The sequence below is a fragment of the Gasterosteus aculeatus genome, chromosome 16, assembly GCF_964276395.1.
Source record: "Gasterosteus aculeatus chromosome 16, fGasAcu3.hap1.1, whole genome shotgun sequence".
NCBI lineage: Eukaryota > Metazoa > Chordata > Actinopteri > Perciformes > Gasterosteidae > Gasterosteus > Gasterosteus aculeatus.
In genome coordinates, this window is record NC_135704.1 from 8,691,022 (window position 1) to 8,704,713 (window position 13,692).

The 13,692-nt window shown below is 42.7% G+C and overlaps 2 protein-coding genes across 5 annotated transcripts; one reads left to right on the forward strand and one right to left on the reverse strand.

The window, feature by feature from the left end:
* The first annotated feature begins 1,446 nt into the window (after positions 1 to 1,446).
* Positions 1,447 to 9,062, forward strand: pdzk1 (PDZ domain containing 1). Of its 4 annotated transcripts, none has more exons than XM_078090286.1 (9): positions 1,447 to 1,581; positions 3,645 to 3,849; positions 4,726 to 4,952; positions 5,772 to 5,985; positions 6,370 to 6,702; positions 6,788 to 6,984; positions 7,058 to 7,282; positions 7,354 to 7,668; positions 8,283 to 9,062. In XM_078090286.1, exons 3-9 carry the CDS (start codon positions 4,746 to 4,748, stop codon positions 8,325 to 8,327), a joined length of 1,536 nt encoding a protein of 511 aa, XP_077946412.1. In that variant the 5' UTR covers positions 1,447 to 1,581; positions 3,645 to 3,849; positions 4,726 to 4,745; the 3' UTR covers positions 8,328 to 9,062. The 4 variants fall into 4 exon arrangements, with proteins under 4 accessions (XP_077946412.1, XP_040057538.2, XP_077946413.1 ...); XM_078090287.1 differs by lacking the exon at positions 1,447 to 1,581 and adding an exon at positions 4,440 to 4,535 and having other exon boundaries at positions 3,726 to 3,849; XM_040201606.2 differs by lacking the exon at positions 1,447 to 1,581 and adding an exon at positions 4,440 to 4,535 and having other exon boundaries at positions 3,726 to 3,849; positions 4,743 to 4,952.
* On the reverse strand, positions 8,809 to 13,672 carry LOC120833946 (Golgi pH regulator). The gene is made up of 14 exons (XM_040201610.2): positions 13,383 to 13,672; positions 12,813 to 12,872; positions 12,593 to 12,696; positions 12,397 to 12,503; positions 12,170 to 12,271; positions 11,916 to 12,036; positions 11,661 to 11,741; positions 11,465 to 11,574; positions 11,269 to 11,357; positions 10,345 to 10,437; positions 10,104 to 10,199; positions 9,682 to 9,771; positions 9,515 to 9,580; positions 8,809 to 9,429 (listed from the first exon to the last, which is right to left on the reverse strand). Exons 1-14 carry the CDS (start codon positions 13,422 to 13,424, stop codon positions 9,223 to 9,225), a joined length of 1,368 nt encoding a protein of 455 aa, XP_040057544.1. The 5' UTR covers positions 13,425 to 13,672; the 3' UTR covers positions 8,809 to 9,222.
* Between the last annotated feature and the right edge of the window lie 20 nt (positions 13,673 to 13,692).

The following is a 13,692-nucleotide window of genomic DNA, read 5'->3' on the forward strand; positions in this document are numbered from 1 at the left end:
TCAGCCCCGTAAACTGTCTCAGGTGTGCAAACCCTCCAGCATCAGCGCGTGCACAGAGGCAAAAAGGGCCTGTGGTGTTTTTACATGCGCACCGCCGCCCTCATGTGGTGTGTGCGTGCACTTTGGTGAATGATCAAACGCCTTCTTACTCTTACGTGCTTTGTTGCGAGCATTCACGAAAACGAGAATCATTCTTCTTAGGTCGCAGTAAGGTTATCTTCATTATATATTGTTCTTCTTAATTACAATTAAACCATCCTCTTGATGAACAAGTAATGTGATGCTTTGCTTTACCATTAAATTATTTTGTGGTGTTGAGGAAGCAGGGCCGGCTCTAGCCCATTGGCTACGCGCGATACTAAAATTTGCAATTCATGTTCATCTTTTAATACAGATACATTATAGAAATACAATGACTGATTTCTTCTCTTGTTCACTTAAGATTGAGATTAGTCTTCGGCTAATTGACATATTTCGATCTAAACGGGGAAACGTTGGGCAGCTGTTGGCACAGCTTTCTCAACAGACCAAGTTTGGTACACGTGCATTTAATTTTTTTTTCACAGCCGATGTGCCGACATGACACAGAAAGCGCTGCTGTAGTTACAATCACAATTCTCTTCAGTTGGTTCAGCTTTCCATTCATTTCTTGCCATTCTAACTGTTTAACTTGTGTTTTCCCCCAAAAGATAGAGCCAACTGATATTGGGACACTGGTGCTGAGAGGGCTTCCTGTAATCCTTGGTGACAATCCCACAGACCCACACAGAGCGTGCTCATTGCCTTGCAACACGCGCAACCATAAGGTCCAATGCGATGCCACACACATATAGAATTTAATTTCAACATATGGCGGGGCGCCATGTTCATTTGTTTTATTGATGGTTTTATTGAATTTTATTTCGTTAATCAATGTTGTTGTGAGAAAGATGTATGATTAGGGGCACCACTGGAGTGCACCCCCCACCAATTTGGCACCCTAGGCGGTCGCCTTGGTCGCCTACAGGAAGGGTCGGCCCTGTGATTATGATGCAATGGGAATTGTCCCGTTGCATCATAATCCTAAAAAATAAATCTGATCAATTTCCTTAAATTCTTCGGCCTTAGATCTGATTATACAGGATGTCAGTCCAACAGGAAAACAAACCCAAAAAGGGGGCACGCAAAAATCCTATAGGCCGAGTAATCAGGCTGCTCAGGCACAAACGCAGGACACGCTGGAGCGCTTGGCAGTGACACATGAGACAATCTGGCAGAGGGCGGGGGGGGGGACCTAAATAGTGAGGGACTAATGAGGGGACGGGCTGCAGGTGGGGAGAGCATGAGGACCAGCTGAAGGGAATGAGAGACGATCTCGTGTTGATGACGGGATCTGCAATGACGAGAGAGTTAATTGACAAGCAGGAGGAAAAAACTAATTAGATGGAGAATTCGTGACACCGGGAAGGAAAAGAAGAAGGGGTTCATCTTTTGGAGCAACCCAACTCTAATCTCCCTCCTGGTCTAATTAGCTGACTCTGCCGGGTCGCGGGCAGGGCCACGTACCCCGGATAAACACGCCATGTGAGGATGTAAATCGAGGTGAGGAGAGAGAGACTAGCGCTGGAGTGCTGTAATCACAAACCGGCGTTGGTGTGTTGATTACTGAGACTCCACTGCTGATGATGACATGTTGATGATAATAACTTTTGGCGCTTTACAGCTCACGTCTGTCTCATCTGGTGCCGTTGAGTACGTGCATAGTCTACTGCCGTTACTGTAAACACCACTAGGATGAGGTTCCAGTTCAAATAAACCTCTGCAGCGCTGGAAGACTCAGTAATCCAGGTGGAGTCATGGAAATATCTTTTTTTCTCTGGCAAACACAGGGTGACGCCTGCGGGTAATGGATGGTGAATGCGTCAATGCTAAGCCGAGCCTAAGACCATTTCTGTCTCCTTCCACCGGCTTCATCCGTCCTCTGCTTGCAGATCCTGGATTGCTTGTTCAAACAACCCGAGGCCGGTACCCCGAGCTAGTGGTGTGTGTGTGTGTGTGTGTGTGTGTGTGTGTGTGTGTGTGTGTGTGTGTGTGTGTGTGTGTGTGTGTGTGTGTGTGTGTGTGTGTGTGTGTGTGTGTGTGTGTGTGTGTGTGTGTGTGTGTGTGTGTGTTATCATGGGGGGGGCGCGGGTCTGCAGGGGACATTCAGTTGTGTGTGAAAGTCTCTGCGCCTTCATGTCTGAGAAAACAAATGTGTTCCTGTCCACAAAGGTGGGCAGGAACACATTTTACCCAATTTGCTCCATTAGGCGGAAGAATGATTAAACCGTCGAACCCCAAACGTCACCATGTTGGTCCGTCTCTGTCTAGTGATGAAGCAGGCAGCTGCTTTAAGCAAAGAAGCTCTGAAGCAACATTGAACACAACCTGCAAAGCACCAAAGACCGAAACAGCAACCAGTTCTAGAAGACTGCAGAATAATTATCAGTTGACGACATTCTGAGGGAACTTAGTTAGTAGAGTACGTGGATCTTTCAGTTGTGTGAAAAGTAATAACAAACTGAAAAAGTTCTTCATCCATCTGTAATTTATGGCACGATTTCAATGGTAACATAAAAATAAACAGACCCATACTGTTCTTTGGTGTTGGGCGGGACTTTCGCCTCTCTGGTGGTACTGGTAATGAATCGTTTTAAGCTTCTCTCTGTTAGACCAGCGCCTCTCCACAAATAGTGCGTGCATATTTTTTGTTGTAAAATGCCCTGAAATGTTCGTCATAACCACAGTAGATGACGGAAATACAACTTTAAGCGGGAGATCCAGTCTTGCACAGTGATGAATAAATAGTGCAGATTTGTCTTTCTTGGCTTTGGTTGAGCTTTTGTCACCTTTGTCCCATCCAACGTATCACAGTATCGTAATAAGCCTTTTATAACCAAAGGACTCTGCCATGTAGTTACAGACCACAGCAACCATAAACCGTCAGAAACTACACCCTGAACTTTAACTGTTGTGGTTGTCTTTCTGAAAATACATTTCCATTTAGTCCCTTAAGTAGAGGGTTGAATAAATGGGCTTTTATTACCTACTACTGTATTGACATGGAAATGCGATACCAGTTTTATCCGTAGTATAACTGATGTCATGTTTTAGAAGAAACAAAACCACGCAGAACAGAATCTGCTTTCACACATTTTGTTTCTGTGGCTGACAAGTTGTTGTTTAGTTGTTTATGTTAATACTGCAAACACGGTATATTTCCCCAGGGGATCATACAAAATCAAAACATACAGTACAACACAATTCCGTTTAAAAGAACCACAAACTACAGCTCCTTAAGTGATCATAAGACCAAATCAACACCTCCCAGGTGTTTATGCAGAGCGTTTACGAAGGGCTGTTGAATTGGTCTTAGATTTACCTAATAAATAGGCAACTGTGTACAGGGGTCAAAATCCAACATTTACAAGGTCTATAGATGTAGGGAAATACAAAATAAAGCTTTGCAATGTGAAACTTCAAAGATGCAGTATATTTAAACACATGTTTTTCATTTTCAGATTAATATAAATTACATATAAACAAATGGATACCCATGATGCATTTCAGTTAATGTAGTCAACCAAACAAATGACTGTTTTTGTGGTTTTCTCTTGATTTCCTAGCACACGGTGCTCTGGGCCGTCGCCTCCTGAGACACGAGACACAAGTTAAATAACTCACTCTTTAAGCTCACCTTTGGCCCGTCAAAGTCCCTGCAGAGAGAGGGAGGGAGCAGAAGGAGGACAGGTTGAAGACACATTAGATCACAGCCGAGCAGGGACAGGTGAGCTCCTCCTTCGGACTGCAACACTGAGCAGAGACGAGCTGGTGAGTTTGAAAACACAGAGTTTATGATCGCAGATCCTAAAACAACAAAGCGCAGAATGTAGTTTCCTGGAATTTATCAAAATATGAAGAGTAAGGACGTTAGGAACAATACATAAAACATGCGTTAAATAACAAAACATTGTTTTATTTTTTATTAACATTTTAGCTTTACAAGTTCTGGTTACAATTGTGATAAAAGGTCACAGTTACACGTTTCTTCATCGTAAGTTGTGACACAAGCTCGAAAAAGATTTGAAACCACAAACATTGTGTTTGAAAACAATCTATCTATTAACCTCATAATCTACATCTGCGTTCTTGAGGACCATCAATCAGTTCAGTATCTGGCTGCTGGATTCAATGTACATAAATTCTTGTATAGTGGGTCTTTTTTAAATTTTCAATTGAGTAAAAATGATATAGATGCAAAATGAAGGATGTACGCTTTCGAGGTTTTGATAAAATGGCGTGAACTGTACTCGTAACGTTGTCATTGTGATGAACATCACATGGGAGTTCAAGTCGGTGGAAAACAATCTCAAAAATAACAACTGCCCACAAACTCCAGGTTCTGGTCTTTTATTAAACAGGTTTGTCACCCGTCGAGAGTCGTCAGCTGTGCTTGCTGTTAATAATTAACCGCCACAAGAGTGCTGACTACTTTTATCAGCACTTGGTCTCTTCAGGTACAGATTCATCTGCTGTTTAAACGGTGCCGGGGAAACGGGAGAAACGGGACATATATTTAAACGCAGTGATGAGACACACGCAGCAACTTGTGTCATGTAGCACCTTGAAAGAGATTATTTCTTGTTGTGTGTGTGTGTGTGTGTGTGTGTGTGTGTGTGTGTGTGTGTGTGTGTGTGTGTTATTAAGCCTCTCCTCCTGGTCAGGACATGGCCGGGTACAAGCCAAAGGTGATTTCTCTAACCAAGAGGCCGGGTCATTCGTTTGGCTTCTACTTGAGGGTGGAGCATGCTGTGGAGGGTCACCTGATCCGCTGCCTGGAAATGGGAGGTCCAGCTGAGCTGTCCGGCATGAAGGATGGAGACCGCGTTCTGCAGGTCAACGGAACGCCTGTTGATGAACTTACCCATTCGGAAGTAAGTAGGATGTGGATTCGCCACAGTGCGATTCATCTATAAGAAGAAGAAACGTACTCGGAGCTCTGAGGTTAACTAAATGCAGTAGAACTTGAAATAAGAAATGTAACCCTTTCAAAAGTAATCTGTGAGGCATTTTGAAATTCACTCATCTGTATTAAAGAGAATATTAAAAGACAGTTTGATTTATTCACGCCAATGCGCCAATTCTAGTTCCCTGTAGGTAATTTGATAATGAGATCTGGATAACCATTTCAGCAGCTTAACACCTAAACCTTTTTTTCTTCTTGGTATATTTTAAATAGACATTCTTTGCATAAACATTTATCATATCCCAAATAAGACGTATTTCCACTGTAGTCCTTAATGAAGATTGTCAAGATGAATCAAGTGTTGTTTTAGATACTGTGAGTGGTGAGGAACATCATAGCGGTTTAACGCAAAGAAGATAGAACGTGTAAACAATTAAATGTGTCTAAAAACGAAATAAGAAAGCAAGTAGAAATGTAAACAAGTATTTGATGCAATATAAAATGGTAAAAAGCTTTATACACCATTTTATTCATTAAACAAACAGCACTTTATATGGGTGTATTCTCTTGTGCATTGTATATTGGACTGTGTGTGTGTGTGTGTGTGTGTGTGTGTGTGTGTGTGTGTGTGTATATGTGTATATATATATATATATATATATATATATATATATATATATATATATTAGTGTTGAATTTGGACAGTTGATGATAGAATGATGGCCTTGTACTTTTACAGCCCCCTTTATTAAAACGCTCCTGCTGTGTATGTCTTCCTCTGGTACAGGTGGTGGACATGATCAGGAACAGCGGAGCATCGGTTACATTTCACACCCTGGATGAAGCCTCCTACATGGAGGCCAAAGCAGCCGGAGTGAACCTGTCCGATCGTCGGAGCACTCCGGTTGCCAACGGTTCGGCCAAACAGCCTCTGAAACCCAAACTCTGCTACCTGGTGAAGTCCAGCTCAGGCTACGGGTTTTCCATTCGCTCAGCCAAAAGTGAGAAGAGGAGTCCGCTTCAGGGAATGGGCGGATGACAATGAACTAAATAATGACCTGACCTTGTTTCATTTGTTTGCTCATATGGGTCGACTGGAAGATGAAAGCGAATGTAGCTGTAGTCTTTGTAACTCAAGGGCTCTAGTGTTTTGGATCAATTTCTATGCAGCTTCCCGTTGGAGCAACATTAAAGGGAAAACAAGGGACATATTGATGTAGAAAACAAGCATGACGGATTCGAACATCCTGGCAACCAAATAAAATCCTGATTAATGTGTTGTAACTAATCCACAAAGTGAATTAACTTCTATTTATACAAGTGAACTTTTGATTCAATCACTGCAAATTTAAGCTCCTGTCATGTCTTCCAAAACATCCTCCTAGATGAGGACGGTTTGTTCATGACCGAGGTGATCCCAGGAGGTGTCGCCGACAGGGCCGGGGTCCGTGCCAACGACCGCCTGCTGGAGATCAACGGAGAGAACGTAGAAGGCTCCACGCACGATCAGGTGGTGGCCAAGATGAAGCTGGCCGGCAGCAGCATCATGCTCCTGCTGGCTGACGAGGAGACGCACAGGCACTACAAGAACCGCCAGGAGAAGATCGCAGCGTGGTTTGCCACCGCGCAGCATCTCCCGCACAAGCCGCGCATCATCGAAATGACCAGAGGCTCCGATGGCTATGGCTTCCTGCTCGAGCAGGAGAAGAACCGGAAAGGCAAGGCCACGCGTAAACACGACGAGCGACTGTGTGTTCGGATGCCGGCGTTGTTTTAACAGCGTGCTCGTTGTACTCCGTGCAGGCCACTTCATGAAGGACATAGAGCGAGGCAGCCCGGCGGACAGAGCGGGTCTGCAGGAGATGGACAGACTGGTAGCCGTGGATGGCGAGGAGGTTCAAAGCTGCAGCCACGAGCAGGTGGTGGACAAGATGAGGCAGAGGGGAAACGCATGCCGCCTCCTGGTGGTGGACAAAGTCACGGACCAAATGTATAAGCTGGTGAGTCACGGTGCCACTGTAACTTCAATTCAGAATGCAGACAATCCACATGTCTTTGTTGTGTCCCGCACAGGGAGGAGTGTCTCCCATGGTCTTCTTGGGGGAGATGAAAGATTCCAACCCACCGCCTAGCTACATAGAAGCCCTCAATTTACCTTCTCCCGCCCAACAAGCCACACCTGAACAAAGTAGGCAGGAGGAGCTAAAGCCCAAACTGTGCAAGATGGAGAAGGACTCCAGTGGCTATGGCTTTCACCTGAACAGCCTCCAGGGGGTATTTGGACATTACATCAAGGAGGTACAAAGTGCAGCAATCCCCACTATTCCGTAACTGTCACATCAAGCTGGTTGACAAACACTGTGCTTCAGGTGGTGAAAGGTGGAGCAGCTGACACGGCGGGTCTGCAGGACGACGACATTGTGGTGGAGGTGGACGGGGTGAACGTGGAGGAGAGGAGCCACGAGGAGGCGGTGGCCATCATCCGCGGCAGCGGCAGCTCGCTGGAGATGCTGGTGGCTGACAAGAGCGTCTACGACCACTTCAAAGCCAAAGGAGTGACCATCACGCGCCTGCTCCTCGGACAGACCTCTTATGCTCAGGTCCACACTGCAGACACCCACGAGGAACACGGGGAACGCGAGGAGGCCAGACCCCAAACCCCAACGGAACCAGCGAGAGAGAGGGTGAGTGGCGCTCTTTAAAGCCTCTCATATTTGGTGTATTCTGTCCATCCCGGGAGAGGAATCCCCCCTCTGCTGTTTCTCCCTAAGGTTTGCTTTTTTCTCTTGGAGGTTCTTTTGGGGGGGTTTCCAGTGCCAACGTGAGGGTTTTGGGGCAGAGGTGGTTGCATGTGTACATTCTGTAAGGCCTCTGAAGAAAATCTGTAATTCATGATTTGGGGCTAAACAATAAATAAAAGGAATTGAATATTTCACTTGATCTATTGGGACGGCAATATTGTGTCGTCCACCTCTGTGACCCAGACAGAAATATCTCAAACACTATTGGATGGATTGCAATGATATTCATACAACCCCCTCCCCCCCCCCAAACAACACATCCTTTATACTTTTTAAATGTCTTGCCAACTTTTGGATGAGACTATCACAACATTTCATGCAGACATTTATGTTCCCTTAAAGACTTGGTGACATTTCATCAGTCCTGTCAGAGTTGAAACCAAATACTTGCTGGAGGCTCACATGAGTCTTCGCAGTGCTTCGTTGGTTTTATATATTTTTAAACTTCACATAAAAAATGTTCATTATCTAAAAGTGTTTTTTTTTCCCTCTTTTAGACCACATCAACTTCATCTGAAGACAGTTCTGACGAGAGACTCTGAAAAAAAATCACCAAATCGACCCACTCTCCAATTCGGCCTTATAATGGCCTTCTCAATCTAACGTGTATCCATCATTTTCTAAACAATCAGCTCTGAGGACTTCACACATGCAATCGATATCACAGGAGACCAGCGATGTGGACAGTCCAGACCTTTGATATCTAAACTCAGGTGGGATAATTGCAAGTTTAAAGAGCTGAAAATACATTTTTGTGGATACTTCGATCTTCCTTTGATGAAAATATTCAATTTACTTGTAGACAACTAATGTAAAATATCTACCAAAACTTAAGAGCTTAAGCTACTGCTATTATTGCCAACAGTAAATACTGAGGCCTTTCATGTACTTTTTTCCCCACCGAATGCAAAAACTACTGCCTTTATTTAAAGAACAAAACATGAAAAAAAAAATTTTCTCCCAGTTTTAAGAGAATGAAATGAATCAAAATGTACACAAAGACCAATAGATCAAAACCTACTATCTGAATTGTGCTCACATGAGTATTTGTTTTTATTCACAATTAGACATTTTAATTTTGATTCCGGCTGGAGATAATGAATAACATCTTCATGTGTTTCTTAAGTACAACTCCAGTGTGTTAAGCCAAAATTAAGGAAATACATTTGTTTGGCCAAAATAATATGAATTTGTTTATATTTGCAAGTACAATTAAATTGGAAACATGAAAGTATTTTTTGCAAATATTTTAAATCAATAAAGTTCACTCAAAGTTATTTCCTCCAACATTTGCATCCAACAATAAGCCATTCCTGATTCAGGAAAAAGCAGTCGAGATAATAAAACATTTAAAAAACTGATTTGTGGACAAATTCCACATTCAGAGTCACCCACGGGCTAGTAGTCAAATCCAGGGGGGGAAGAAATGCAGGGGGATCAGAGGGCCATTTGTTTCTCTGGTGCCTGCTTGTGGGCAAGATAAAGGAAGAGGATGCTGGACAAGGCACTGACCAGGAAGATGACGTCGAACCAACGGTGGTAGAAGTTGAACTGCAGCTCTCCCAGAACCTCGGTCACGATGGAGCGATACTCCAGCGGCATGCTCATACGCATCAGCAATACAGAGGAGACAAAATACATCCCCTGGTGGAGTACAAGGTTTTAGTTTATCGATTGTTTGCAGGCTGTGCTCTGAGTAATAAGATTACACACTAAGCAACACACTCACCATGATCTGCGCAAGGACAAGCACGATGACATTAGAGGACTTGTTGCTTGATATTGCATAGAAGAACTAAAAAACAAAGGAGCATTAAATCTTTAGTTAAACACCATAATTAAAAATAAAAATAGGCGTCTGTAGCCATTCCCACATGTATCGTGTGATAGTTTTACCTTAGTGAGGGTGATGAGTAAGCCACGAATGGATGTAACGATTATTATCCCCACCAAGATGAAAGAGATGTGTTGGGACCAAAACTTTACCTGAGAACGGGAGAAAGAGTTTAAGAACAAAATAAATAAATTAGGATTAAGGACAGAAGATGAAAACTGTGAACCTACGTTGTTCGGGTATGTATTTAAATGTAAACTCAAACATAATGTCATATTCAGAGTGAAAGTGGAAAAAAAGTGAAAAAAGAATCAAATGAGTATTAAAGTGGGAAAAGATTGAGTGCGATCATGACCAGGTGCAGCAGAGAAAGCGGCACAGAGTTGATAATGAGCTCGCAATTATCTTTACAGGAGGTCATGAAGTGACAGGTGACTACTTCTGCAGGTGTGTGTGTGTGTGTGTGTGTGTGAGAGAGACTTACATCAAACTGGATGCCCAAGTAGTTCACTGTGATTTCAATACCCCTCGTCACTGGATCCGTCTTTCCAACTCGATCAAACACAATGTTTATTGTGGCCTATGGTGGACACCATAGCCATTAAGAAATAAAAAAGGTGCTTTTTATTTTAATTGTATCTCAAATAAATGAAAAAATAAACAACACAATGTGTGTGAGGTGAGGGAAAGACAATAATCCAGAATATATTTGCGCAGGTTTTTACCATGAAGATCTTCCAAACACAATAGATGGAAAAGAAGTAGCCGAGGAAATTGAAGTATTTGCCCTGGAATGTCTTCGAGTACTCGATTCGCTCCTAAAGATCAAGAAAGGTGGACAAGAATTAAGAAATTGTTTTTAATTGAGATCATCCAAATGGGCGTAGTCTGGATAGATAACGGGTGTGTAGATTACGTCAGCAGGTACCATAGTGCTTCCTAGTCCAAATAACAGTTCAAATATGAGCAGCTGCAGAGGAAAGTTTTTATCTGATCAGTACAAACAATGAGATAAGTCAGAGGCAGATCTCGCCTTCAGATTATCTTATTTTTCATACGGTCCTCTGATGTTGTACTGCATGTCATAAAATATATAGTCGTCATACAACAGATATGTATTTATGTAAGGGTGTATAAATTCTGTAGTCTTTGACCGACCTCGGATTAAACTTAAAATGAGCATTTAGTTTAGTGTCATATGATAGTCGGAGCTACAAACATTGTCGGAGTTGTGACAACACAATGTTTACACATCATCGCCTCATGGCAAAGGAGTTATTTATTTACACATCCAGTAGCAATGGATTGAGATTATTTCTCCTCTTTGGGTCAAAAGTCAAATATTAACTCCTTCAAACTCGGTTTTTGTTCCCCAGAAACTTCTGAGGGAAATATCTTGCTCTTTGGATCATATATTCTCCCTTACAAAAAATATATTAAAAAATGACACTTGAAAAGTTGATAACTGTGCCTGTCCGAGTGAGGTAATGCGCACTGATCTTGAAAGTTATGACTTTAAACACGTCACAGCTACGCAGTACATGGAGGTGTTGCAACCCTGTCAATCAATCATTAGTTTTGCATCTACTGCCCTGTGTGTGTGTGTGTGTGTGTGCGTGCGTGCGTGCGTGCGTGCGAACAGGAGTTACCTTAGTGGCTTGCAGTTCCACCGTCTCGAGAAAGAGTTGCCGACTCAGCTCCTCTAGAGCATCAACCTCCTGCTGGATAAGAGACAGATCTGGGGGGGAATAAGTCAAGGCTGACGTCTAGAACAAATACTGTGCATAATTAAACAATAAAAATCGGACCTTTTTAAATCAAAGTTAAGGTAAGTATAAAGGATACTTTCACTGCCTGTTTGTGTAGAGGTAACACTCTTGATCATGCCCCACAATCCTGTCTGTTTGTTCTGGTCCTCCCCACGCTGGTACATCTGCCTTCGTGTCATGGCAATTCTACACACACAGATCACATTGTGGAAGCAAAATAATGTGTTTTATTCACTCCATCAACGGGATGAACAAATCTTTATTTTACTAACCGTTTCTTCTTGCTGACAATCATGTCCATAGTCTGGAGCAGCCGCCTCTCCAGAGCAAGGATGTCGCTGTCGGTTACATTCCTTTGAAAATAACCAAGCAGGAACCATCAAAGCAATGGCAGCGTGTGTCATGAAAACCGGGAGGCTATTCCCGATAATACTGTCTGATGCATAAGCAGACTTGGATCAACAAGCATGGAAAAGCATTGATACGGCTGCTGAAAACCTGAGAAAACCCCCCAAAGCTAATCTTACCTAAGGAAATAGGACATGTACGTGTAGGGACAGTTGACAGCACCGAAACCAGACAACAAAGCCATGAGGGTGACTCCGATCACACCGACACGACTGATGAGCTGCTCGATGGACAGGATGCCTGGACAAAAAGACAACGGACCAACAAAAGTGTTCCACTTTACGGTGAGCAACCTTTACAAATAAAGGAGTCTCGCAGAGGACAAAAGGCAGAAACGAGGCATGAAGAGGAGAGAAGGAGGATGCACACTAACCATGTTTCGGACTCAGGATGGGGAACGGGTCGCCCAACTTCCAGAAGAAATACATGAAGGTAAACCACACCATACAAGCAAACAGAAGTTTCTGTCTCTGCACTACGGACAGACACAAAGAAAACAGGTTTCTGTGACATAATGTTTGAAGTTACAAGCGTCAAAAAGTAATTCTCGTTCAGTTAAAGTATTTAATTTTCATCACCCAGCTAAATAGAAATACTTACACAGGCGTATGTTGCTGACAACAAAGTATCCGATGTAGAAAGGCACCACAAATATCAAGACCAGCAGAATCACATACAGATTCAGCTTCCAGTGGAAATACCTCGAACTGTGGCAAAGACAGTAGAAAAATGGGAAATCTTCATCTGCAGCAACGCAGCAATAAAACAGAGCTATACTCCACAGGAATGTACTCACTTGCTACTCAGAGCACCCAGGATCTCAAAGATGATGAGCTCAAACATGGTACATGAAAAAGCAAAAGTGATGGAGAAAACCACCTGGACAATATACTGCCGCACCTGTCAACAAACACAAAAACAGTTAGGACTTCCAGTGGATCCAGCGATGTATTCTGCGACCAAGTGAAGATGCACTTTTCTAAGTGTAAATAAAAGGCTTTGCAATAACACTCAACCTCATAATCTTTGAACAGCTGCCGCATAAAGAACAACCAGCCGAATCCAAAGAACAGCACCTGTGTTGAAATAAATGTGAATTATTTCAAAGGGAAAATATTACATTGTCTCATTTTTTTTATTAGGAAATGCACGTTACAAAAACTAAATTTTTCCTGAGATTCACAAGTTTGAGTAAATTATGAAAACAATCTGGTCTGTGTAGAGCAAATGTACATCCAACGTTGCTATTTTAGCGTATAAACTATGTCTACTAATTTCTAAAATTGTATTTAAACATCGGCTAAATGAAGAGGTAATACACAGCGTGTTGCTGATGTTTGAGTTTGAGTGATAGACTGTATAGTTTGAGTAAGTAAGCAGTTAACAAATGGTTTAATATCCATGAGTAAAAACGTTGAAAAGTTCATCACAGTTCAATCTAATTTGAGTACATTAAACTGTGTAATCTACTATGAAACAGTACAATTTTGAATTGAGATTGAGGACAACCTACAGGACCGTGCAGCTCAGGGCGGGTTCTGTCAGATTTAACACGCTACGATGTGTAGAAGTTATTTTGACGTTACCTGCGAGGTGAACATGATGATCGAGTCCACCAGGAACGACATGGTGATGTCTGTAAAACAGCCTCTAGTCCGCAAAGGAGACTGGCCGTTTAGGTGTAGCACGCTAGAGGACAGTTTAACTTCATGCTAACATGGACAAAAAGTCGAACTCGAAGTGTTTATGAGACTAATGAGTTCATTTTAAGAGCATTTGTTGTTCAGCTGTCAAATTACTACGGCAGCCCATGTGGTGACGTCACCTAAATGAGCCCGATGAAAACACTTCCGTCGCAAAACTGTGACGTTTCACAAGTTAAACGCAAAACGCACG